The sequence below is a fragment of the Octodon degus genome, unplaced genomic scaffold (genome assembly GCF_000260255.1).
Source record: "Octodon degus isolate 3935 unplaced genomic scaffold, OctDeg1.0 scaffold00014, whole genome shotgun sequence".
Lineage (NCBI taxonomy): Eukaryota > Metazoa > Chordata > Mammalia > Rodentia > Octodontidae > Octodon > Octodon degus.
The window spans coordinates 11,697,898-11,724,035 of NW_004524590.1; the positions used below are offsets into that span (position 1 = coordinate 11,697,898).

General features: G+C 48.7%; 1 protein-coding gene across 1 annotated transcript in view; it reads right to left on the bottom strand.

Annotated features, from left to right (window-relative positions):
* The window catches only part of Marco (macrophage receptor with collagenous structure), a 40,607-nt gene that overhangs the window by 5,366 nt on the left and 9,103 nt on the right, over positions 1–26,138 (bottom strand). The window contains exons 2-12 of the mRNA XM_023709669.1: positions 20,590–20,691; positions 19,587–19,790; positions 18,410–18,445; positions 14,393–14,473; positions 14,269–14,313; positions 12,250–12,294; positions 11,877–11,984; positions 8,329–8,427; positions 8,183–8,218; positions 7,480–7,578; positions 7,330–7,392 (exon numbers count right to left, since the gene is read on the bottom strand). Coding sequence (XP_023565437.1) covers positions 7,330–7,392; positions 7,480–7,578; positions 8,183–8,218; positions 8,329–8,427; positions 11,877–11,984; positions 12,250–12,294; positions 14,269–14,313; positions 14,393–14,473; positions 18,410–18,445; positions 19,587–19,790; positions 20,590–20,691 — 918 coding nt within the window. The remainder of the gene's footprint in view (positions 1–7,329; positions 7,393–7,479; positions 7,579–8,182; positions 8,219–8,328; positions 8,428–11,876; positions 11,985–12,249; positions 12,295–14,268; positions 14,314–14,392; positions 14,474–18,409; positions 18,446–19,586; positions 19,791–20,589; positions 20,692–26,138) is intronic.

Consider the following 26,138-nt stretch of genomic DNA (forward strand, 5'->3'; position numbering starts at 1 on the left):
TATATATATATAGGTTCATTCTTTGTGGCTCAGTTAGCTAAATACTCACGTGGCTAAATGGTCTCAGGCTTAGAAAATGGAAAAAGAATAACTGCAATCACTGGTGATGATTCTATTTATAGCTCCAGTGAGAGGTCCCCCTCTTTTCATGCCATCTTCCTCTTAGCTCCTTCTTGATACCCACTCCTCCATTTATTCAGTTAACTCTTGTGGAAGACCCCTTGCCTCATGCTCTGCCAGGCTAGTGTGAAATCCTGATTTGTATATTTAGCAGCATTAAGGTCAGTATTGTCTCCATTTTGGAAGAACAGGATTCCCCAAGGCAATTACACAAACTTGGGAAAACGCAAGTTCATTAATGACTGTTAAGTAGCAGTTAGTAGAGAGTAACAGGGGTGGGTGCGTCATTCGGTCAGGAGCATCTATGCTTGTGGCCACATCCTTGCTGAGCTCCCTACGTGAGACCCAAGCCTAGCCCTGTCCACCGATCCGCCCTTCTGATGACCACCAGAAACCATTACCCTCTCTGCAGTGGCCTGGGGACCTTCCTTCCTTCTGACCCCTATCATCAACTTCATTGCCTAAATTTTCTGAGCACATACAATGTGCTGGTCAGAGCAGAGCAAGGTGAAGGTCATGCCCGGCCTCTTGAGAATTCCAGATGATAACGCCAAGCCTGGTGCTACCTGGGAGCAACATCGGAAAACCAAGAGAATCCAAAAGTGCTGAGAAGGCAACTACTCCAGCCCCAGGGCTGGGGACAGAGTTGATGGCTAGGAGAGGCTCTTCCAAAAGTGGAAGGAGGCTTCAAGTCCAGCCCCTGGCCCCAGCACAGCCCAAGCACTGGTGCACACCCTGATCTCTCAGATTCAAATGCCTTGGCCCTTAGATTTACCCAGAGAACTCAGCTTTAGCCTGCAAACCTTTCAAAGATGTCAAATGTTACCAATTATGAAGCCTTTCCTGGCCTTCCTTGATCAATGACATGCATTCTCCACAGCCTGACATTAAAGTGGCTTCAGATTCAGTGCTTGAGTCTGACTCTGCCCTGTGACTCTGATACAGGTGTCCCAGAGAGGCCTCAGTCTCCCTGTCTGAGTCTGCTCATTGTCTCATGAGGCCATCATGAGAATAAATGAAGTAGCAGATGTCAGGGGCTGAGCACTATGTCCATCCAGTGCTGAACAAAAATAGGGCCAGGGAATCAGGTCGGGGAGATAGCTTAGTGGAATAAGTGCTTGCCTGGCAAGTGCAAGATCCTGAGTTTGATCCCTGGTACCACCAAAACTAAAGAGGGGGGCAAGAGGATACTGTGCATCATTTCCACGAGTGTCTTCCCTTGAGGTAAAGAGTGTCTTGGGTCTGGGGGTGGAGCCATATGAGCACCAGGAAGTGTATCCTGTTGGCCTGCAAGGACTTAGCCATGCCCACCCAACAGAGGGGGTCCATGCCTCTGTTTTCCCTGCTTGCATCTGAACAGCAAGTGTTAAGACTAGAGGAAAAGATGCATCATGTAGTCATTGGATGGGAAAACAGTCACCTTAGATCCTGAACATTCTATCCCAGTCCAAGAGGGTAACATGTCACAGGAATCTCTACTTCAAGAACCTGTCTCTAGAAGCAAGGTCGGGCCCCAGGGCACTGTAACCTCCCTTAGTCTCCCCATTGAAAGACCTACCCTTCTCTGGTTGCTCTCTAAAACTCTGTGTTATGGCTTTATTATGGATATCCCCCTAATGCCTCACATACTCACAAGCTCACAGATGGGGCTTCTTGGAGGTGGCTGGACCTAAGGTGTACGATGATGGACTAAAGGTGTGTCAAAACTGAATTACTCCATTCATTGGGTTAGTATAGTTCTGGTGTACATAACAGGAAGTCCCTTCGTGGGTGTGGGGGTACCAACCCATAGGTTTGTTGCCTGGATGGAATATAAAGGGTCAGAAAGAAGGCAGACCTACCTCTTGCTGCCTACTTCTGCTCTGCCATGGACTGTTTGTTTCTTGTCCCTCTACCATGACACCCTGCCTTCAGCCAGGTGCATATGGACTGAGACCTCCACAGTCTGAGCCAAAATGAGCCTTTCCTCCTACAACTTGGGGGTGTCAGGTATTTTGTCTCAGCTGTGACAAAGTAACTAAGGCACAATGTAAGACCTGTAACCTCTACAAGACAGGAATAGCAGTGAAGCCCCGGCTCGTGAGGCCCAAGGTCCCATGCCTGACCTCTCCCCACCCCATGTTCCTCACACTCTCGTCCCAGACCTCTCTCCAGAGCTCAGTGTGTGCTGTGGCTGCGCTGTGCCAGGGGCTTTACACGCACTGCCTTCCTTCCATTTTCCCACCACCTGGGAGGTAATGTTATTTTCCTCCCTCATGAGGAAGAAGTTGACACTCAGCTGCTAAGTGATTTATCGAGGTCACACAAGAGTGAATGGTGAAGTCGATAAAGTCGAGCTGCTACCCAGACTCATTCTCCACTTGGGCCCTGTGGCTGCCTTTGTTCTCCTGCAGGTCAGGCTCCCCCTACCTAGAGCTTTGCTCCTGCTTCCATTTGGCTCCAAAGATGACATCGCCAGTCTCTCTTGAGCAATCCCTTTCCTAGGAAAGCCAAAGTCAAAGCAGCTTGTGATCAAAATGAGACTAGGTTAAGAAGCAACTCACTAGATCCCACAGGTGGGACATGACTGGGAATGTGAGAAACTGCATTTCTAGTAAGAGCTGCTGGTGGTGGTGGTGGTGGTGGTGGTGGTGGTGGTGGTGGTGCAGAGACCACATGAGTGCCCTGAGCAAATCTCACTCTATTCAGGGACCAGCTCACAGGCCACCTTCTCCTAGTTACCATCTTGGCCCACAGGATCGCCCACCCCACACTCGCCAGAACTCTCCTGAGCCATGTTCACCAGCAGGGGTTGGCCCCTGATGAAATGCCTTCTTCGACATGTTTCCAATGGCTGTCAATTTTGTTCTCAAAATGCCCCCTTCAAAGGAAGAAAATTAGAATCATGTTTTGTGAGATTTCTTTCTAAGCTTCGCTGAACTCTGAGGGGCCCCTGACGAGGATCAAAGGACAGCAATCATTGTTCTCTACGAAGCAGCCCCTGACTGGATCAGCTAGTGCATGTTGGGAGAGCGAAGGGGCTGCCAAGCAGGATCTAGAAAACTGCACATCCTAAAGCTACACGGGGAGAAATGGGTGCTAGGCTACCCTTGAACTATAAGCAAACTGGTTTTCACAAGCTTAGCAAGCTGAGAGGACTCAAGTGTTTATTTTAAATGTATTTTTAGAAAAATGAGTTCTTCACACAAGAAAACATTTGGATAGGACAAGTCTTCCTCTTGTGTAGTGCTCTGTGGGTTCTCTGGTAAAAATCACAGATTGTGCTCTGAGGGTAAATGGCCAGAGTGTTGTCAAGCTGGTAGGGACCTGGATGTCCTCCACACTGGTCACATACCACCCAGGAGGATACTGAGGCCCACCATGGTCAAGGGCTGGCCCATAGTTAACTGTCTGACCAAAAGCAAGTCCAAGTTGAAGATTAGATTTCCTGACTTTTGAGTTAAAGTTAGAAATCTCCAATACACTGAGAAACTTCCTTAAAAATCATCACAATGTCTAGGCTAGGTTCAGCCTAGTAAATGTAAGAATAGTACCTAAAACACCAAGCTGTGTCTCTTGTGTGTATAAATAACACATGGCTGGTGGCGGTGGGGGGGACATAGAAGGGAGTGGTGCATCCTGCTGCTCAAATAAGTTAGAGGAAAATTAGAAAGAGTTTGATAAGTGATCTTTAAGTAATTTGGTAGGACTTAATTCTTGAACTACCCAAGTGCTTAGATATGAAGAGTGGAGTTAACTATGGAAGTATTTTCACATTATAGGACATAATTACTATTACATACTATCTTTGTTGCTAATCTGCAAATATCTCAAAATGCAGATGAGAACAAGATTTTCAAGTTATGTGCACTTGGATTTTGCCTCAAGAGTAAAATATAAGTTCCAGTTGTTGTATTTTGGCCCCTGAGATGAAGGATTTCTAATCAAATATCATTAGAAAATACCACACATGGTATTTTGGAGCTTAAGTGATTTTTGTTGCTTCTAATATGACTTCCTACAGTAGAAATAGTCAAAAGATGGATGCCACAATTCCATGTTGAAATGCTTCCTTATTTCTGAACTTTACTTTTCAACATGGCTCAGGGATGTGGAACAAAAATTTTGTTATTATTTTGCAATCTTTTGAAAGAGAAAAGCCTAGAAACACTGAGGTTAAGGAGTTGAATAAAAGTCTGGTTCTGATAGATGAATGAAATTCATGTTGGAGAAAGTTCTGATAGGTATAATATCTTACTTAATAAGATATGGAGTTTATTTTCCTCAAAGAAAAACAAATGGAATCTCATTTCTCCTTCCCTGAAGACACCTGATTTCATTTGAATCAGGTGGAATGAGGCTAGTGACAGTCAACAAAGGTAGGATGGTTCTGTGACCCAGTCAAGATTAATCCATGTATCATGGAGGTTCTGCACATAGACAGGGAATCTCTAACTTCTTCTTCTACTCTATGCTGTTCTATACAACTAATTAGAACAACTTGGCATCATTCTATACAACAAACATAACAACTTTGTGTCATTCTGTATAAAATCTGCAAACACACAAGTTTAGATTTGGACTTTGGGATTAGCTCCCAGACCAAGTGAGGGCTAACCCCAAGTCCATGAGCAAAGGATTTATACTTTCTGAGCCTTTGCTTCCTTAGCTGAAAAACAGAATGAAAGACTAAGTTGCGTGGATAGATGAACTAAGACCACAGGGGTAAAGTCGCGAGCACAGTGAAGTCTCAGCCTAGAGAAAAAGTTAATAACAAATGGATCTCTTGTTGTTTGTAATTCATGCTCACTAATGAAATCTAGCTGTCACCTAGGTCAAACCAGTGTACTGTAATTTCTGTTTTTGTCCAAAGTGGCCAGATATAATCTTGAGAGATTAATGGTTTTATTTACAAAATGGGTAATACATTAGTTTGACAATCTGGCTGATATATTATGGCCAATCACCATAGCAGGTTTAGTTTGGGGAATACCGACGTGCTGACACTAGCGAGCATACACTGTCTTCCAGGATGAGATGAGGAGGTCTGGCTCACACACTCCTGCCCCGCCTTGTCTTACTTTAGAGCTCACCAAATCTAATCTTTCCAGAAATTCACGAGCTCATAACTCTAGCACCATATACCAACGAGATGATAGCCCTGGGTGGCCGTAATGCCTCCGATGGGAATTTCACCAGCAAGTTGATAAGCCAACCATCTGGACTCAGGTGGGACACCTATCTCATTTTACATAAATGTTAATTATTCTACATCCTAAAGTAAGATGTAATTTATCATGTTTACTTGGGCAGCAAGAATTAAGAGGTAAGCCCTAGGATAGGACTGGTTAGTCCTTATCACCCAGGCTGCCTGATAGAGAATCCCATACTCAATGGTCTGTGATAAAACTGCTGAGGGATCTTGGATGGTAGCTCAGAACAATTTCAGGGCCTGGGAGCTTCGTGTTTCTTCTTAAGAGCAAGAAAATCTTCAATTGCCTCTGTCTGATCCTTTCTGAACCAGGATGGATGGAGAAGGTACCACCCAAAAGAGTGGCTGAGGAGGAACATTCCAAGACAGAGTGGAGTGGGACATCCTCGGGGATCTCCCTGAGTTTTTGAACCAGCATGGCCTTGACTTCAACCTTGACTACACACTTTACTGTGCTTTGACCTTGGATGTTGAATACCACTAACCCAGGGCATATTCCCCTGCATTATCACAAAAATGGTCCTGCTCCTTAGTGGACATGGCCCTTGTCACTCCGGCCCTCCCAGGGTTCAGTGTGAGAGGAAATATGCTCTACCCTCAGGCAGCAGAGGGCTCAAATTTTGAGACAAAGGACCTCTGTAAGTAAAATCATGTTTTGCACCTATCACTCCTTAGTAAAGAATCTTGAATTTGGCAATGAGGGAAGGGACAGAATGCAATTACTGTTTACAACTGAGTAAGGAAAGCACCATTTCTAGGAAGACACAGAAAACTCAGGGACTACAGGCTTCAGATGCAGTCAGGTGGACCCTAGATAAGGGACCAGAGAGTCCCAGGCATAAGATTGGAAAGGACATCTGATTTTCACACTCAGAGAGAGCCTCTCTACAATGGCCTCTGAGAGTCCTCTACATGGGATCAGCTAGTGGACCCCTGCGCACACCAATGTATGAGACACAAAAAGGCTTTGAGCTGGGTTGAGCAGAGGACAGAGGCTGCCTTCATCATGGCTCCTGTCAATATCCAGGAAAACTCCAGAGCTCACAGCCCACAAGTCAAGGATCACCAGGAGGTAGTGATGAATGAACAAATAGCCAATCAATCCACTGCTTCGTCAGCCAGAACTGGGGAGGGCCTGTAATGTGGCCTGAGGATGAGGGAGTCTGCTTTGTCTGACAAATCACGAACTTCTACTCCAGCAGGAGATGTCATGATGGGCCATCCACATGCATCCTCGGCAGGCACAAGCCCTTTCTCACTACTCTGCACCCCACACACCCACAGCACTACTGCCTGCACCTGGCTCTCCAAATGGCAGTTTCCATCCCAGCACCCAAGCCAAGGCACCTGTGGTCTGTCTCCCGCACTTCTCCAGGTTGGGTGGGGCTGGCACCCGACACAGACTGTCTAGACTGAACGGAATCAACAGAGGGACCTGAACCTGGAGACTGGGCGACACTAGTGGAGTGGTTCATAAAAAAGAGCACCTTGGAAGGACAGCATACAGTCCAGAGCAAATTGGCTGATTGTTTATGATGTGGATGATAGCAACATGACTATAAAGCATAAAGGCTAAGTTGGCATGGTGACTGTAAACTGGCGAGCTCCACTCATGCAGGCCAATGTTTGCTCTGCCTGTCCCTTAGGCGAATTGCAAGAAGGGGTTTCACGACCCTCTTGCTGAGCCGAGTGCTGACCACCACCCCAAAAGGTCAGAAGTAGTGAAAACTCTGCACACAGCTGGTGGCCACCAGGGCAAGGCGTCCTGCTCTCTTCCATGAGGCTGGAGCTATGGCACTGGCATTTGGGGCTTTCCAGGAACCCAGAGCAGAGACAGAATGGCTCAAAGTCTTGGGCTCAAAGGGTCAGGGGTAACCACCTTCTTTTATTAGGGGGCCTCAGGGTCCAGAACACAGCAGAACTCCACCTCCTTCCATGGGCTGCTAGTAGCCCCCCACCTCCCTGTTGGTTATGACACCCCAAACCTTACACACACCTGCTCACACGCCATTTGTTACCTGCGTCGCCCTTGCTTCCTTTGATGCCCTCAGGTCCTGGAATCCCTTGTCTCCCTGGTGGTCCTAGAAGACAGACAGCACAGAGGGCATCAGGGCTGGGCAGAGCCCAAACGTCACTCCCCAGGCCCGCTGTGGGATGCAGGATCTCACCTGTTAACCCAGTTGTGCCAGGGCTGCCAGGTTCACCCTTGGGCCCCGAAGGTCCCACTGCTCCGGGACGGCCTGGAATACCTGGCACTCCAGTTTGTCCTAGAAGTTAAGAGGTGACCATGAGGCTAGTGGTCATTGGTTGAGACCCTGGATGACCCCACCCCCCACCCCTTTTCAGCGCAGCAAGCCTTGTGCTTCTCAACACTATCTAGTTCCTCAGCAGCTGTCCCCTGTCTCCTTAGAGGCCATGAGCTAGCTCTATTAGGAGGATAATTAGCAGCAGCAGCTGTCTGCCATTTGTTCTCCAGAGTTGGGGACTGTACATAGTTAGATCACGCAGACATCCGGCTCCACAGCTCTGGGTGTGATGGCCAGAATGATGCCACCAAGAGCGCTGTCGCTCAAACCTGGCTTGTGCTGGAGGAGGGACCAGGCTTTTAAGTGGCTTCTCCCTCTTCTCCCTCCTTTCCTTCTTCTTTTTTTGGTACTGGGAGTTGAACTCAGGTCTTTGCACTTGCCAGGCAGGAGCCTGTGCCACTGAGCTACATCCCCGCCTGCCCGTTAGGGGCCAGGTTTTTAAGACGCCCCAGTACTTCATGCTAGTCAATACTATGATGAAACAAAAGGTGGTAGTCAGGGCCCTCACTCGACTCTGCCCAGGGCTGTGCAGGCTGGAATGAAGCCCGGTGACCCCATTTCCTACCTTGATCACCTTTGGCTCCAGGAGATCCAGCCACACCTAAAATGAAGGAGTATTTTTAAGATTCTTTTTTGTCCTTTGATTCAAACTCCTAGAGAAAAATCAGAAAAAAGTGGCTGCTCCATGGCTCTGGCCTCATGGCCTCTTACCTGGTAGACCTGGATTCCCTGAGTCACCTTTGCCCCCCTTGGGCCCAGGGGGGCCCATGACCCCTGTGTCTCCCTTCATGCCTATGTCCCCTTTAATCCCTGAAAAGAAAAAAAAAAAAAAAAAAAAAAGAAGAAGAAGAAGGAGCCGAAGTCAGTCATGGGAGGCAGACAACCCGACGGGCACTCCCACCACAATACTTCCTATCCCACCCACATTCTAAACTCAAAACTCTTGGAGTTCCTACTTGGTGCTCAAAGTAGAACTCCTGGGAGACAGGACACAAACTCCTGAGAAATTAACAAGGCGATCTGGCACAGATGGTGGTTTTCAGAAGGCCGTGCCACTTGGCTCCCAGGACCCAGTCAGAGCTCTGACACCTCAGGAAGGACCAGCGTCCAGGCTCAGCCAGCCCATTTCTGGGCCCGTTTTAGTGTGTTACACTCTGGGAATTATTTTCAAAGCCCTTCATACTGAAATGTGAATATTCTAGAAAGCAGGTCCCTACTTCTGAGAGTGGCAATTTTGGGGGCATTAATGATAGAGAGACACATTTGTAGCAGCACCTGTTCTAGCTAGCAGTTCAAATGCGGGCTTCCCTGGTTCCCAGGATTTCAAATTTTCCACTTGTCATCAACATGCAGGACTTGTCCCTCCTGTCCTCTCCTGAGTCCTCCACCGCTCCCTCCTCCTTTTCTGCCAGTGCCTGGTGCATACCAATTGAGGGAAGCTCCACACAGGGCTGGGGCTTTTCCTCTCAGTGCCAAAGTGCAGTGTGGCAGGGAGTAGGCTGCAGCCACACCACACGGGGCTCACTCAGCAGTGCCCCCCTGGGCAGCTGGTATTCAGTAAATTGTTGATATCTCCTGTTGGCCTGATGTGAATGTCACCAACTCCACCCCACCCCCTGGGGCAAAATGGGGTGCAAGTCTAAGGAGGACTATGTCACCCCAAGACAATCTTTTAGGCTGTCAAATAGATTAGTTAGGACAGAGTTTTGTTCAAAGCTATTCTTGGCCCTACCCTAATAAGATGGCACTGGGGACTTAGGTACAATGTCAAATTTCTGCCAGGGAATGAAAAAGTGGGATGCAAAGCTCCAAAGAGGAGAGAGGCAGCCTTTTGGAGCCTGAGCTTAGAGTGAAATCAGTGCAAAGTTTAGGAGCTGGGCTTAAAGAATGACCATTCCCCTCTGAGAGAGAAAGCAATCACAGAGAACCGGGTTGCATGGTACAGAACACCAGCAGAGAGGAGGAATGCGTCCTGGCATACTGTCACACAGAAGGGTGATGAGCCACAGTGCCTCCCAGGAAGCCAAATAGCTGGCTTCAGAGGCTCCTCAGAGATTGCTCCCCACCCCTCGGCCTGCTTCAAGACTGGCCCTCAGCGCCACGAGGAAACGCCGCCTCTAGGGCCAAGTCAGCGTGTTCATCACAGGTCAGCCCCAAGCTCCGATCACTCTTGTTCCCCGGCCTCTTTCCTTGACTGGCCCCACCCAGAGCAAGTCTGCTTTCTCCCACACAAGTGCTTTCCAAATATTTGAAGAGCGTCCTGCTACAGAACGGCACAACTATTGCTTTTTATTTCTTCTTTGAAACAAGATCTTATTATGTGGTCCACACAGCGCTTGAGCTCACTAATAGCCCAGGGTGGCCGGGAACTCTTGATTCTTCTGCCTCAGGTAAGTTCTAAGATTACAAATGATCCTGTTGTTGGTATCCTGATGCATGTCTTTGAATATACTCAGAGGCAGAATTGCTAAAACTAACTTCTGGTTGTTTTAGGTTACTGTATAAGTCCATAAATTCTGTCTTTCTCTTTTTTTATGTAAGGCAGTGAGCAATGTGTTTTTGTTGTTGTTGTTGTTTTGTTTTTTGTCATTGCATCTAACAAACCCAGGAAGTCAGGCCAATGAGGTACATATAGAAATGAGGTGAGAACTTCAAGCACAGTTTAAAGTACAATAAAGGCCAGTTCTGGTGGCACACACCTATAATCCCAGCACTCTAGGAAGCTGAGGCAAGAGGGTGGAAAGTATGAAGACAGTTTGGGCAATTTAGTGACTTAGTGTGACCTTGTGTGTCCAATGTGGGAAACTCAGTGCAAAGGCCCTGGGTTCAATCTGCAGTACCACTCAAAAGGGAGAAAGAGAGAAAGACTGGAGGAGAGAGAGAGGAAGAGGAAGAGAAGGAGGAAAGGAGAAGAATCTCAGGTGAAATCTATTAATACCATACCATTTATTTACATTAAAACACACACATGCACTAAATGATGCCAACATGTATATCCTTGGGTATTTATGTACCTTTGTAAAATATATAAACTCATGTAAGTAGATTCCTGTAAGAGAGGAGAATGAAAAGATGACAGAAGAACAATAATGTGTAAAACAAAAAATATATTTCTCAGGCTAATAGTTAAGTCTTCCTAGAACTGAAAGGTAGAAACAACTCAACTCTGTACAGATGGCCTGAGAATTAAAAAGAAAAAAAAAAGAAAGAAAAACAACAACAACAACAACAACAACAAAAATATTTGAAGAGCAGCTAGCATGTCCCTGCTAAGGGCTCTACACTTGAGAAAGTGGTTTCTTACAGGGAAACGATTCCTCTCTGCCAGGTCCAGTGTCATACATCTTGTGTGTCTTGCACCCCCTTGTAGCTAACCCTCATTAGATGTCAGCATTATCATCTTCTTCCTGAGGTGAGCCAGTGACTTGGGACTCTGGGACGTTCAGCCATTGGTTCAAGGCTGCCTAGCGACTGAGCGCCATCAGAACCCAGGTCTGTCTCTCCTTGGAGCTGAAGATTTTCCCTTCGACTGTGTCAGGGAACAGTCCCTGCTACTCATAAGGGTTATCGTTTACCATGTGGCCAGCCCTGTGAAGACAACCGCTAGCCTCCTACCGGATCTGCAAGGCCTGCACACTTGGTTATTGTTTCAGGTGAGTTATTGTTCTCATCTAAACGGAGGAACTGAAGCACAGAGGGTTGAGGCCTGTGCCCACTCACACAGGTTGGCTGGTGCAGGGCAGGGTGGATACCGAGCCTGCCTGGCTCCACGCGTGGCATCCACGGCCTCCTCAGCTTGGCAGCAAGAGGCAGCTGAGGAGCACTAGGTGCTAGGCCAGGTTCTAGCCCCAGGGCAGCGCTTTGGGCTGCGGTGTAAGATCCTCAAGGTCAGAATCACCTGCGATGCTTCCTAGGCATGGCCTGCCGCCTGAAGTCATGCTCCATCAATCAGGGCACTCTAGCAATCTCCTTATAGAGACAAACCCCCCACACTCGCTGCCAGCCCTCCTCTCTCAGCTCCGCCAAAGCCCCCAGCTTTCCCGTCTGACCTACTGACACGGCTTGGGCAGCTTCACTAATCACGAAACAGCTCTGTCCTCCCTCATATTGCACCCTTGGCTTTTGCTCACCTGGAAAGGCGAGGTCATACTTGGTGCGCAGAGGTGCCTACAGCACTAAACAAATGTGATGTCACAGAACAAGGGACTCTGCTCCCTCCAGCTGCCCTGTGAGCACCGCCATCCCAATATGGCCCTTACCTGGGTGGCCCAGGTCCCCTTTATCTCCCTTGGCCCCAGTTGCTCCTCTGGGGCCCATGAGCCCTCCATCGCCTTTGCTGCCTTTCTCCCCTTGAGGGCCTGGTACGCCTGTGAAGAGAACAGGCAATGAGGGGGTCGCACCGTCCCTAGAATGAAGGCCTGGGAAAAGTGAGTAGAGTCCAGAGGGAGGGGAGGGTTTGCCCAATGAAGAGGGGTCTGCTCCTGCCTTGGCTTAGTATGCTAGGAGTTGAGAGAAGAGGGCTGTGTTTGCCCTCGGCCGCCAGGCTGGCACTCGCAGAGAGAACATAAAGGGCGGCTGCTCCCAGGCCTCACACAGCGCGTCCCGGGCCCCAGCAGGGGAAGCCTGAGTTACCAGTGGCTCCTTGCTCTCCTGGCATGCCCTTGGGTCCTTGGAGGCCTGTGGAGAAGGAAAGAAGAGCTCAGCTGCTGCGGCCTGGGCTTCTGAGTTAGCTGACATTCTGGAGCCCTGAGGGGTGCATGGTGCCCTTTGCAAGCCACCCCCTCCATGCCTGTTCACCTCGGACAAAGAAAGCCCTGGCTGGGGCCAGGCAGAGTTTTCTCTCTTTTGCCAAAGACAAGACAGCACCCAAGAACTGCTTCCACACAGCAAGGGAAGACAAGCTTTTAGAGTAAAGTGGGTTGATTGGAATCATAGCTCTGCTACTTGGCAGGCTGGATGACTTTGGAAATGTCACTTACATATTCCACCCTTCCGTTTCCTTGTCTGTAAAATGGGGCTGGCCATGACTGGGTACTCAGCAGGTTCATAATTAGTGCTTGAACACCCATGACAAAAATGGATCAGAGAATTGGTGGTTCCCTCCTACACACCCAGGCTAGTATGGGGCATGTGGGAGGTTTCTCTAGCCTTTCCTGGGGGAGCCAGCAGTGCCCCAGTGTGGAAGCAAGTGGGCTCTGGGCTCACACTGCTTGTGGCTCTGCTGCGGCTGTGTCTTCAGCCTGTTTTTAGCGTGTCACTTCCATGCTGAAAGAAGTGCTGTCCAGTCAGAGGTCAGCAGGCTGAAGAGGAGCTAGACTCCAGGCTCCATTCCTGCTTGAAGCACATCACTGGGTCCTTGGCTCAAGTCCTTTTCTCTCCAGGAGGAGGGAGGAGGGAAGAAGGAGGAAGCTCCACCACCCGCAGAGGGAGCCTGCCTTGCACCAAGCTCTGAAGGCCAGAGTATGAGAGCACTTGAGCACAGGTTGTGTGAGCACAAGTGTGAGTGTGTGTAGCAGTGTGTATGTGTGCTACTGTGATTGTGCATGAGGGCATGAGAATTTAAGTATGTGCACATACATGCACAAATATACTCTTGTGTGTAAGTGTAAGATAGTGTGGAGGTGCAAGTGCATGGTGTGTGAGTGTGAGGATGTGATTATATGGGTAGATGTGTGATTGCAAATGAGGGTTTGTGGATCTGTGTGAGCACATGGGTGTGCAAGAGGTGTGAATGTGTTATGTGCCTCTCCCTGCATCATATGCTTTCCTTCCTATTGCTTAAAATCTCTGGTAAAAAAACCTGCTAGAGACTTAGAGCAATAGGGTTTTTAGGACCCTGTCTATTACATTTCTTCCAAAACTCAGTTCCCTGGTAGGTGTCCCTGCTAACAAGTTGCCTTTCAATGACTGCTGCTGTTTTCTTTCTGCCTCTGCAGCCCAAGGCTTAGAGTTTCGGCTTGTTTATTCCCTTCCTTAGAAATCCTCTGGCACTACTCTCCCAGAGAAGGCCTTACGGTCTTCACAGCATTACGGAGCTGCAGCCTAAGCCCTGGGGAATTCAGGACTGGAGGGAGGGAGTGGAGCTCAGCGTGTACTGTAACAGTCACGGGCTCTGGGCTGGGTCTGTCCTCTGGGGGGGACAGGTGAGTCCACACTCCCTCTGACGGGGTCATCGATAGGACCCTGGGTAGGTCTAAGCTACAGCCTAAAAGATGGAGCCTAATACTTTCCCAGCAAAGGTCCTGGACTTCAAGTCATTATCCACAGCCCCCAGTGCCCTGAGGCTTAGGTGACAGCCAATGGCACAGAGGCGCACATGCCTGGTTCTCGTGTACCTGATGAGTGGAGAAGCCTGACTATCCTCACAGGGCTCTATGGCTGAACACCCCAGCGGAGGACCAGGCAGGGGTGTTGCAGCCTGCCAGGCCTCGCAGTCGGGGTGCCCTCTGTCACTACCACCTAGGGGCTGCTACGCTGCCCTGCCCTCCTGCCACGCCAGTTACTTCCTCCTACCTCTCAATCCATCCCAAATGTTGGGACAGCCACCAGCCCTTACAGACTCTTGAGGAACTTAAACTGCAGCCTGGGCGATGTCCACAGCCAGGGTCCCCAGGCTGAGAAAGCCAGCTGTGAATTTCTTTCTTTACTCACCAGGATCTCCCTTCCTGCCTGGTGGGCCTTGGAGTCCCAGGAGACCTGGAAGGGAAGGGGAACTCAGAGCACACCCTGCACCAAACAGGGGAAGGATTGCAGAGCCAGGAGACAAAGTTCCTACCTGGGCTTCCCGCTGGTCCCACGGCCCCCTTGGCTCCCTTCTCGCCTGGCCTTCCTGGCTCACCCGTGGCCCCCTTTGGACCTGGAAGACAGGAGGAGGAGGAGGAGGAGGAGGAGCAGAAACACAAATGAGCTGGCCAGATGGGGTGGGGCAACAATGCCTCTCACTCAATTATTCAGTCAACCAATTCACTGAGCACCATGGGCAACCTAAATTGCAGAAGGAAAAGCAAAAGACGAAGAGAAATTCCTTCCTATAAGACTGGCACAGGCAGGACTGGGGATGTGGCCTAGAGGCAGAGGGCTTGCCTGGCTTATATGAGGTCTGGGCTTATCCTGATAGCCGTGGAAGGTAGAAAAGAAGAGAGCAGAGGGTGCTTCATGGCCAAGAAGGCAAACACCAACCCAAAATACTTGCATAGATGTCTTCTTACAGAGTCTTAGTCAAACAGATCTACATTCAAGGACTGGCTCTGCCCTTTCGCTAGAAGGCACTATGCAGGCTTCTTCATCTTTCTGGACCTCAATTTCCTGGCCACTAAAATGGGTGTACTGTACTTGTTATGTCTGGAGGGGACCACATGGACATCTCTCAGGCAAGCTCTGGTGGCGCGGGACCAGTACTTTCTGCAGGTTGCAAGATTCTCTACCACTTCCAGGCATGCTGTCCACACAGAGCTCATGCGTCTCGCAGCAACCAGGTGGGTGGCACAGGCTGCTTGTTCCCAAATCACCAGGACACTGGCATTCTGAGAGGCTCAGAACTTCCCTAAGGCTACACATTGGGAAGGAGCTGGTGGGTTCCAGGTGTCCCAGTGGTAAAACCTTTGCCTTGGAAAGGCATGTCGTAGGGGAGCTGGTGGGAGTTTTTGAGCTCGGAGCAGAAGTGTACTCCAATTTGAAAGACTCAGAGTGTGGTAGCGTGTCACAGAGTCCAGAAGATGGAAGCAGAATCAATGACTAGAACTGTAGTTGAACATGAGGTCCTGTGCGGTGTCTCAGGAAAAAGGAGCCCCAGAGCATCGAACAGTTGCTTCCTGGCTTACTTGTCTGTGACATAATAGTGACAACTTCCCAGAGTTCTTGGGCACAAGGACCTGAGGTGGTGGGACATGGGACACCCAGTGAAAGAGCTCTCTGTGCTCCTCGGGCAGAAGACAGAGGTCTCAGCCTCAGAAGCACCATGGCAGGGGGACAACTGACCCTGCAGAACCAAGCCTCCTCTTAGCAGACCAGGGTTGGAAGGTTTTGACCCCAGCACTTCTGGGAAAAAGCACTCACTTTCTTCCAGGCTGGGTCCAGGCCTCTTGTAGGGGCTGCCCAGGGAGGTTCTGCCCCCATTGGCATTGCCCTCTTAGGCCGTGGAGCCTGTCTGTGCTCTACCATGGTGGCCTGGCCCTTGGATTGGGAGTCCCACTTAGCTCCTCCAAGTCTGCCTATGTCATCCCAAGGGAGTTCATGTATCTCGGAGCCTCAATTTCCTCAATTATGAAATGGGGATAATACCAATAGCTGCTTAGAATTAGTGTAAAAGGTTGGCAAGGCACAGAGGGCAAGTGCCTTGTGCTTTCTAGGGGCGCCTCCCCACCTCAGCCTACTCTGGGCCTGCTGTTGCCACGGTCACCTCCCTCTCTCCTCTGCTCCCCTGCTCTGGGACTTCATGGATAGGACCTTCCTTTTCTGTGTCCCTGGCTCAGTAAGCTCACTGACTGCCTCAGGGCCCTTACACAGGCGGTGGTCTCAGTGCTTTCCTGGCAACCTTTGTTGGCCTGGGGATGAGGTGCGAGGGCCTCCCTACACTTCCTCATGCAAGGGTCTGCCCATGCTGCCAGGCACCTTGCCCCAGCATGCTTTGTTCCTCCCTAAAGGGGAAGGCCAGAGAGGGCAAGAGCTAGTCTACTTCCGGTCTCATTTCCAGGGCCTATGGCAGTGGCTGCTCCATAGAGATTTCAATAAACAACTGTTGGAAGGAAGTAAGAAGTCCAGAAAGGACAGGGAAAGGAAAGAGGGGCAGGTGGACTGCACAATAGCCTTTGGGAAGGTCAGCTGGGGTGCTATTCTCCCCATGGTGTCCAAGAGGCCTGGGCTGAGGGCCATATTGGCAGCAGCTGCTGCAGGCTATGCAAAACAAGGAACTTGCAAGCTCTATACCCTCTCTCCTGCCCCTCTATGCTCTTCCAGTAAGTTTGATGCATCTTTGAGGAGTACTAAGCAGGCAAGACAAGGCAAACCATGGGAAAGGGACAGAGGGCACAACCTATGGACAACCGGGGGCTGGGTAGGGAGTCTGGGAAGGCAGGGGGTGCCCCAGCTCCTGGAAATACTGTTTCCTATCTCTGTTCTTTGGGCTTCAGAAAAGAGAAGGGGAGAGAGGGAAGAGGAGAGGGAGATGGGGATGGGAAGGGAGACAAGTCAAAGATTGACAGATACTCTGGGAGATATGGGGAGATGGAACAGGAGAATCTATGCAGTAGACCTTTGGCATCTTTGAGTTCTACATTCTCTGATTTAACCAACCATGAATTGAAGATATTTGGGGATAATTTGCCTCTGTAGTATCCATGTATAAACATTCTCTGCCATAATTTCCTAAACTATACATCAACTATTTATACAGCATTTACATTATATTTTAGTATTATAAGTAATCTGAAAGGCTTTAAAATATACAGCAGGATGTATATATGTTATATAAAAATATGACACCATTTTATACAAAAGGTGTGAGATTTTGCTGATTTGGGTCTCCATGAAGGCCCTGGAGCCAAGAGAGAGAGACAGATGAACACACAGACAGTGCAGCCACAGCAGGGGTGGGCTCTCCGTCTGGGCCTGGAGCTCTGAACCTAGTGGCACTAGTAGTGGTGGGGTGAGGGGGAGGATTCTCAAGATCAGACCAACTCCATTGGGTTGAAAGAAGGGAATTCGGATGCCAACAGCTGAAGTGTCAGAAGTTGCCAGAAAAGCTGCTCCTCACAGGAGAGGAGCCAATACCCATCAGCTGGGGGCTGTTCAAAATTCTTTTCATATTTCCAACAAAAGCATGTCAGTGATATCCAGTGATGTGAGTAACAGCACCATAGAGCTCTGACTATGCAGGGCCCTGCCCTACCCTGCCTGCATCTGATCACTGCTTTCCTCTTGCAGGGAAGGACAGCAGCAGCTCAGAATGATGAATCACTTGCTCAACATCACCCGTCTTGTGAAGGGCAGACCCAGGGCTTGTGCTCAGGCCTGCGGGCCCTCAGGTTCTCCCTCCTGCGCTGAGCAGGGCTACCTCACAGCTCCCCCTGGCCAGAAGGGAGGTGGATCACTCCCAAGAAGTCACAGCACCCAGGATGCTGTCCCCAGAACATCAAAATTATTTGTCTTCAGGGTAAGATTTCAACCACCCAGCAGCTAGAATGGAACAGGGAGGCATGTGTACATGAGTGTGTGCATGTGTGCAACACACACATGTGGTCTGAGGTGGGGAAAGAGGGTAGACAAACCACAGGCTTAATTCTAAAGAACACAGGCTACTGTCAGATGTCTTTTTCACATCATCCCCTAATACACCCTTACGAGGTGGGCCCAGTGAGCACCCGTACTTTCTTCATCAATAGCGGCCAGAAAAGTTCTGTCCCAGGCAGGGCCACAGTGATGGCCCTGCAGGACAGACAGGACAAGCACCAATGGGAGTGAGCACACCACCCTGGTGATAAGCCCTAAGTGGCAGGTAAAAGTGCTTATGGGAGAGAAGGGGAGAGGCTCTTAGAAGCTGGGGAGCTGGGGAGAGGAACAGAGGGGGTGGGTTTTGGCTGGCCTGGGCAGGTGGTGATGCTCAGATGGGAGGAGCAGGAGGGGAAGCATTTCAAGGAAGCAGAGGGCAGAGACCAGGAGCTGGTCAGGGGCAAAGAGCTGATACATTTGAGGGGGTCTCCTGAGAGGCAAAGAGAGGTCAGCTGGACATAGCTGCAGAAGGGCACGGGCCAGGGAGCCCTCCAGAGAAGGTTTAGGAAAGGGACAGTGAACCTACCTGGGGCACCTGGTTCACCTTTGATCCTGTGCAACTCTGCAAGGGAAGGACAGAGGCTTTCAGGCTGAGCTGTGGGGACCCCCTCAGCTTAGTCCCACACTCTTCAAGGGGTCCCAGATTCTAACTTGAAAAGCTGTTCCCCTATACTGTATGGGAAGCAGAAGCCTCAGTCAGATTAGTGAGAGCATGACTTGGAGGAAAGGCTTCAATCTCCTGGGTGTGCTCAGGTGAAAGACCTTGGGAAGTACTTGCTATTTCACCCAGGAGCTGCAGGTACCCAAGAGCTTCAGGAAGGGAGAAGGGGGTGGGACTGGCTTTGTGCACCAGGCTTTGCCTGGTCCAATCTGCAGAAGCTCCTGGGGCCAAGCAAACAGCTTCTGGTGCTGGCCCAAAGAGCTCCTTCACATTTTGAGGGCAGGAGAACAGTCCTACTCTGTGCATATGCCTGCAGCTCCAGGCTCTCCTCACAGCCCCACTGAGCCTTTGTTTTGCTCCCTGGGGAGGTCACAGCCTCTGGATGGACTTGTCCTCCTGGACTGTAGCTCATGAGATCACCCTCACAAGGCCCAGTTTGCTGGGACACTGGAGCCAGAGCAAGGAGCTGGGAAGGGGCTTGGCACTTCCACCTCTGGCTCCTTTCCTCCTGCCCATCTGCCACTTCAAGTGCATCCACCACTGTCCATGCGTCACCTCAAGCCCTGATGCTTCCTCAGCTGCCCCATCCCCTGTCCGAGGACCCCATGTTGTCTGGACTAGCTTGGAGCCCTCAATTGTCCCCTCACACCCTGCAGCCCACTGTGAGCCAGCTGGATGGAGGAGTCCTGGGAGCTCAGCCAAGCTCTGCATTTCACATACCTTCATGGTTGGCTGTGTCTGGGAACATTATGACCCAGCCCTGACCTTGGACTGGTTGCTCCAGCCCCGATCTCTCAGAGTCCACTCTTTGTTTGTATTGGGCCTTTGGTCCCTGGTTTCTGACCTAACTGTGGCCTCCCCTGTGGTCTGTGTGCCACAGCAACCATCTTCCAATTTCATACCCATTTCACAGGCCTCTCATCCACTGCCTTGTCCCCAGAGTGTCGGTGGGCCAGACCCTGGAATCTCTTCTCGCCAAGGAAAGTGATTCATGAAAACCAAGATCTCTGAAAAGCACAGCCCAGAGAGGAAGAAGCCAAACCTGCTTTCTGAGGGAGGCTCTCCACCTGCTGCAGCATGCGCTCCTGTCTGACTTGGACTTCAGTAAGCTGGGCCTGTAGGTCTTGCAGCTTTGACGTGCTCTGAGCCTTGTGCATCGGGTGTGCCAACCACTGCAAGAAGGACTTTTCCCCAGATGTCTCATTGAGGAAATCATGCTTCAGGATCTGGAACTGCAGGTTCTGGACTGGAATACACACACACACACACACACACACACACACACACACAGCATTACTTCCAGGACTTCATCAGAGCTGATCCTTTGCATTTTTTTTGGTCACATGGACATGACTTCTGCATCCCCTGAATTCATAAGCGCAGGCTCCATGTGCTGTTGAAACCTGGTGTGAGCACAGAGCTTGTTCTACACTTGAGTGTATATCCTCCTCCACACTCGCTACATGTCCCTGGAGCATCTTTAAAGCTACGTCTATGGCATCCACCCTCCATCTCTTAACTTCCTGCAGTCAGACTTCCCTCTGTGCCCTGGTATGAATTTGTGACAGCCAGCATGCTGGCGTGACCTAAAGATGTTCAAGCAACATTCCTATGTTCCTGACGAGTGTTTATGACAAGCGTGTACACAAGGTGTTTGGGTGACATCAGTATCTGCTGGTGGAGCTGACTCATTGGCTTTGATCTTTGGATTGGGAATATTCTGGAAGTAAAATCATGTTTAGATAAACAGCTCAAGCGACAAAGCCCTTTCCCAGGCTGGGAACCATTTATGTCGGACACTTGCGGCAAACCCCACATGCAGTCACGGCATTCGCACTGCTTTGCCCACACAAGTTCCAGTGTGCGTCCTCACCCACCCCTCACGCAATGACTACTTTTCACTCTGCTGTCCCTGTGGTGACCCAGGGACTGAGCGCTCTCTCCCAGCAGATGGGCATCTGCAGCCCGCAGAACTGTCCTCTCAGCCTGAGTCTCTGCATCAGAGGGGTCCAGCTCCGGCTCAGAGTGAACAGAGGCTGCTTTACCTTGGAACTCCAGCAGCACAGCAGCTCCTGTGAGCAGCATCAGGTAGATGACCATTAAAGCCACAGTGAAGTTCATCCTATTTTTTCTCCTACGCTTTGGATCTGAAACACAGGCCCAGAAGAAGGTGGTAACAACAAAAGGCACAAAGCAGAAGGCCCAGGCGATGCCCAACCACAGCAGCGCCAACAGCAGTCTCCCCTAGAAGTCACATGGGAAGGACTCCAGGCCCACAGCCCCAAGCTTTCCCCCATCCTCCTTTTGGCCGCAAGGTGAGAAGGGCCTTGCTGGTCACCCATCTGTGTGGCAGAGAAATCAGACCTTTGGGCCATGTGTCACTAGCCGGGAGAAGTGTTAACACTGACCTCCTTTGCTATTGATGCCCCAGCATGACGCCTGGCTCATACTTGGGTTCTCAGATAATGTTTATGGAATGAAATCCTGAATTTATATGTTTGAATTTCCAAAGTCTTGGTGGGGTAAGATTGCTCTCATTTTATACATAACCAGCAAAGTTTAGAGACTTGACCGACTTGTTAGGTCATAGGATGCAGATCTGGAATTAATGCTCATGTCTTTCTTTTTCTTTAGTTTTAGACCATAAAAGGCACGAATATTTGATACAGTATGTTAAACAATATAAATCACCGGATATGAGCTAATGACCTAGCCTGATCTCCCTGAAGCCCGAACGTGCTGAGGTGAGCCTTCCCAGTGTTCTGGGCTTGTGTTCACATGTGCTCACATAATCCCACAGAACACACATGATCATCCTCTGCTGCTCATGGGGAATTGTTTCCAAGGCCCTTCAAGGATACCAAGCTCCAGAGATGCTCAAATATCTTATGCAAGATTGAGTAATTGTATAGGATCCACACACCTCTTCTCATGTTTTCAACCATCTCTCAATCACTTATATGCAATACAATCTAAATGCTATGTAAGGGCTGGCCAAGTATCTCAGTGGATTAAAGCACCCGCAAGCGGGCGTAGGGACAAAGAGTTTGATCCCCAGGCCTGCTATGCCGGCCCCACCCCAGGGTGCACTGAGATGGCAATTGAGACTGGGCGTGGTGGTGCACACTTATAATCCCAGTTCTTGGGAGGCTGTAAACAGGAGGATCACTATGATTCCAATCTAGTAGTGAGACTCTGAACACCCTGTAGACCCTTCCCTAAAATATGAAAAAAAAAGCTATGTAAATAAATATTAAACTATTGTTTAGGAAATACAGGTGAAAAAAACGTCTCTACATACTCAGTTCAATCTTCTTGCTAGTAGGCTTTTTTTTTTTTTTTTTTTTTTTTTTTTTTTTTGATCTCTGGTTGAATTCACAGTAGCAAAGTCTTCACATACAGAGACCCACTCCACTCCTACCGTGCGCTCTGTCCACTATGGGACAGACATTTTTTCTGTTTCATCTTACACAAATGACATCACAGTGCATATAATACACGTGTTGCTCTTTACAAATAAACATTTTTCATGGGCATGCCTCTAGTTTCCCTTGAAGGAAGACATCAAATGATTCTCTAGCAGTGGTCTAATAGTCCTGAGGGGCAAAAGTAGCGGTTCCTGCAGATATGTCTCTTTTAAGAACTGTCTGCAGTTAGGCGCGTGACATGACAGAAGAAACTGTGGTAAATCTTTTCAGGGGCGCCTGGCTCCAGACTTATACCTGCTGTTGAACTTCAGAGTTCAAGGTGGAAACGGGCTGGGGAGATAGCTCAGTAGAATAAGCACTTCCCTGGCAAGCGCAAGGGTCTGAGTTCAATCCCTGGTTCCACCAAAAGACAAAACAAAACAAAAATAAAACAAAACAAAAAACAAAAAAAAACTTATCAGAGTTCAAAGTGGGGCAAGCCCACACAGGGTCTGCAGCTCCCACCACTCAGGGCATCCACTCCGCTCCACCCTGAGCATCCACCATCATCATTTTGGACCCCTGTAGCCACTCTGCAAGGGGGTGAGGGAGTTTGCTACTAGGCAGGAGAACTGGGGCTAAAGAAAGTTAGTGAGATGTCATGGACACATGCCCCCAGACCTCTCTGACTCCATATTCTGAGCTCACCCCATGAGCCTACACCAAGGGCAATCCCTGGGAAAAGTCCAGTTGAAGTGGGTCTGAGGACACCTCTGAAGGACAAGAAGATCATGAGTGGATGGATGAGGGAAAAAAAATTGTGTGGGAGATGAGCCCCATTTCTCCTTTGTGATGGGTGGAGATGTGCTTTCAGGTGACTATTCTGACAGATAGGGATGGATCTTGGAACTTTTCTTCAACACCCGTGGAACCCTGCTGACATTCCCTCTACCAGTTGCAGAATAGGTCCCTTTTTAAACATCACTCTGATGCATAGTAGGCTTGGGACATCTCTCACTGGGCCAAAAGAAGTGGCTTTGTTAGTTGGTTGGTTGCTTAGTTTCTCAAGTTAGTAGGCCTTGTGATACTCAGTCTAGCACAAAGTGTCCCCCCTTGTCCCCTGCATCCTCAAAGCTCAGGCTTCCTTAGCACGCAGCCTGGGTACCTCAACGCACGGCCTGCCAAGTCACTCCCTGCCGTCAGCCCTTCAGCGGCTGCTCCCTTCAAAAGCAACACCTTAGTGGGCACATGAAGGCCTTCCACATAGTGCTGCTCTCCATAGCACATGGCGCGGATCCTAAGACACCAAGTTGCACCTTGGCAAGTACGGGCTAGCCATGTCGCTTGCATCCAGGGCCCTTGCTTCGCCTTTTTCTGTGACTAGCTTCTGCTCATCCTTTGCGAGTCCAGCCTAACCTCTTCTGCTCCTAGTTCCTCCTCTGGCTCCCCTAGGCTGTGTGCAACTTCTCTTTCCCGTGCTGTTGCACTGATTACCCTGCATTGTGTCTGTAGATGGGTCAATCTTCTCAAAAAGCCCAGAAGCTTCTGGAGCTTTCTGTCAGCATCAGCGTGGAGTCTGGAATGCAGGATGTGCTGGAAGGTGATGCTGGAATGAATGGGTGCAGAGGGTTGGGTGTCTGACATGGGTAGAGCGGAATGTAGCTAGTTTAGAGTGCTGGAGGACATTAAGAGTGTAGCTGTGGGCCAGGGAGATAGCTCGGTATAATAAGTGCTTGCCTGGCAAGCGCAAGGTCCTGAGTTCAATCCCCAGTACCACATACACACACACACACACACACACACACACACACACACACACAAAAGATAAAAGGAATATAGCTGAGAGTCATGGGAAGTCATGCAACCATCATAGAAAGGATGGGGGACCCATAAGGCAAGCCTCACACTTAACACAAGATATACTTCCATAGACAGCAGCAAAAGTGATGAGAAGTGACATGGTAGAAATGAGAAAGTTACTGTGCTGCCAAACAAGCTATAATGGAGGATAAGGTGGGCATGGCAGCAACCATGGACAATGCAGATAGCCTATAACCAGATGGTGAGAGTGTGCGGAAAGCGTTGCAATAACATGAGGAAGAAGAGGCAGAGTAATACTGTGAGGACAGCGTGTGGAGCTCTGGAAAGGCCCAGGAGGCTTTCATAGTTCAGAACTACTGACTGGTGCACTGGCAGGCACTACTGGACGTGGGGAGTTTGTACTTGTGAGCACACCTAACTCACTTGGTACCAAGCAGAGCATCTGATAGTCTTCACCCTCTACACTGACCATCTCATCTCTTCGACAGGGGAAGAAAGCGTAAAGGAAATGTGGAAATGTCTACTCTGGATTGGATTTGGCCAGCTAGGAAGGAGCTTGTGATGTGAATGAAAAGAGCCTCTGATAGATCAGTGCTTTGTCCCTGGAGTGAACGATGGCATCCGGACAGAGATTTTAGGGAAACGGTTTTCAGAAATTTGATAGCGCTATTGTCTGACTTACAATGAAGATACGGCTCCAGAGGGAAATAACAATGATATCTCAATTCCATAAAAAATTCAAATGAAGAAAAAAGGCTGCACACTAACTCTGGTCTTCCCAGGCCTGTCACCTCACAGGGGCAGAAGGGCCCTGGTAGCCGTGGCATCGTCTTACAAGCAGGAGGCTCTCCACCTTGAACAAAGCACTGGGCTGCATGGTGAGCAGACGTTCATGTCTGCCCTGAAGGCCTGATCTACTGCAGCCTCCAGCAGGCAGCCCTGGGCCACTGGGAAGAGCCTTCTGCTCGTGCAAGCTGCTCCAGAGAACACTGGTGCTACCTGGTGCCTGTTAAACCAGAGCTTTTAAATTTGACTCAGTCACTTAGCATTCCATACAGAATAATAATGTGTTATGAAAAACCACTGTTCTCATCAAGAGCAGCTCCAATAAGGAGAGATGTCAGTCCTGAGAGGACATAGATGCTGAAATTAGTCAACAAGAATTTTTAAAGCTACAGCATAAAGTGCTTTCATGAGCAATTACAAATCTTCTAGAAACAAATTTTTAAAAATCTCATCAAAAATATATAAGATATATAAAAGAACCAAATGGAAGCTGCGGAACTAACAAACACCAAAAACCCAAAACCAAAAGCTGCCATTACATACTCATTAATTAAGCTGAGTAATGTGATAAATGTAAAAGAAGAATCAATGAACTCAATGACAGAACCATTAAAATTACCCAGCCCAAAAAAGAGATAAAAATCAACTGAACAAACTATGAACGTAGCCTCCGAGACCTCCGTGGCAATAACAAAACACTCAGCATTCCTATCTCAGGAAGAGCGTGGGGCTAAAAATCATTCAAAGGAATAATGACTAAAAATTTTGTAAATTTTATGAAATTCACAACCTCCAAATTTAAAAAGTTCAGTAAGCTCCAAAAACAACAACTCCCCTCAAAATCATCACCAAAAATGTGGCAAATATAAGGACAGAGAAAAGTGTAGATCTGAAGAAAAATAGCTTGAAGCAACTAGAGCGTAGACACATTACCTGGAAGAAAATAGTGATTTGGACGGCAGCACATTTTTCATCTCTTAAGAATGGAGATGAGATATAAGTGGCACCATATATTTTGTTTGCTGAAAGAAAAGAATTATCACCCATGAGCTCGATTACCTATTAAAATATTCTAAGAGATGAATAGGAAATAAAGGATCCTCATATGAAGAAAAGTGAAGAGAATTTATTGCCCACAGATGCAACTTTAAAGAATAACTAAAGAAAGCTTCCCAAAGAAAAGTTTATAATAGAAAGCTTACAATTTCAAAAGAGAAAGAAAATATAGAACGGCTGACAAAGGATATGTATTAATATTACAATACACAGAGACCCCGGAAAACTGCTCGAAGTGACACAGTCATAAATACTTATACGAACTCCAGTGAATTTTTTAAAGTGTTTAAACAATCCATTGGAAGGTAAGAAAAGGGAAACAAGTGATAAACAGAAAGAGAAAGAAAATTACACAATAAAATGGCAGATTTAAATCCTGACATATCAATATTACTTCAGATGTATATAGACAAATGTGACAATCAAAAGGCAAATCTTGGCAAACCAGCTCACCTTGCATGACCCAACTATGTGACATCACTAATAAAATAAACAGCATCACTTTAAAATACAAGAAGAATAAA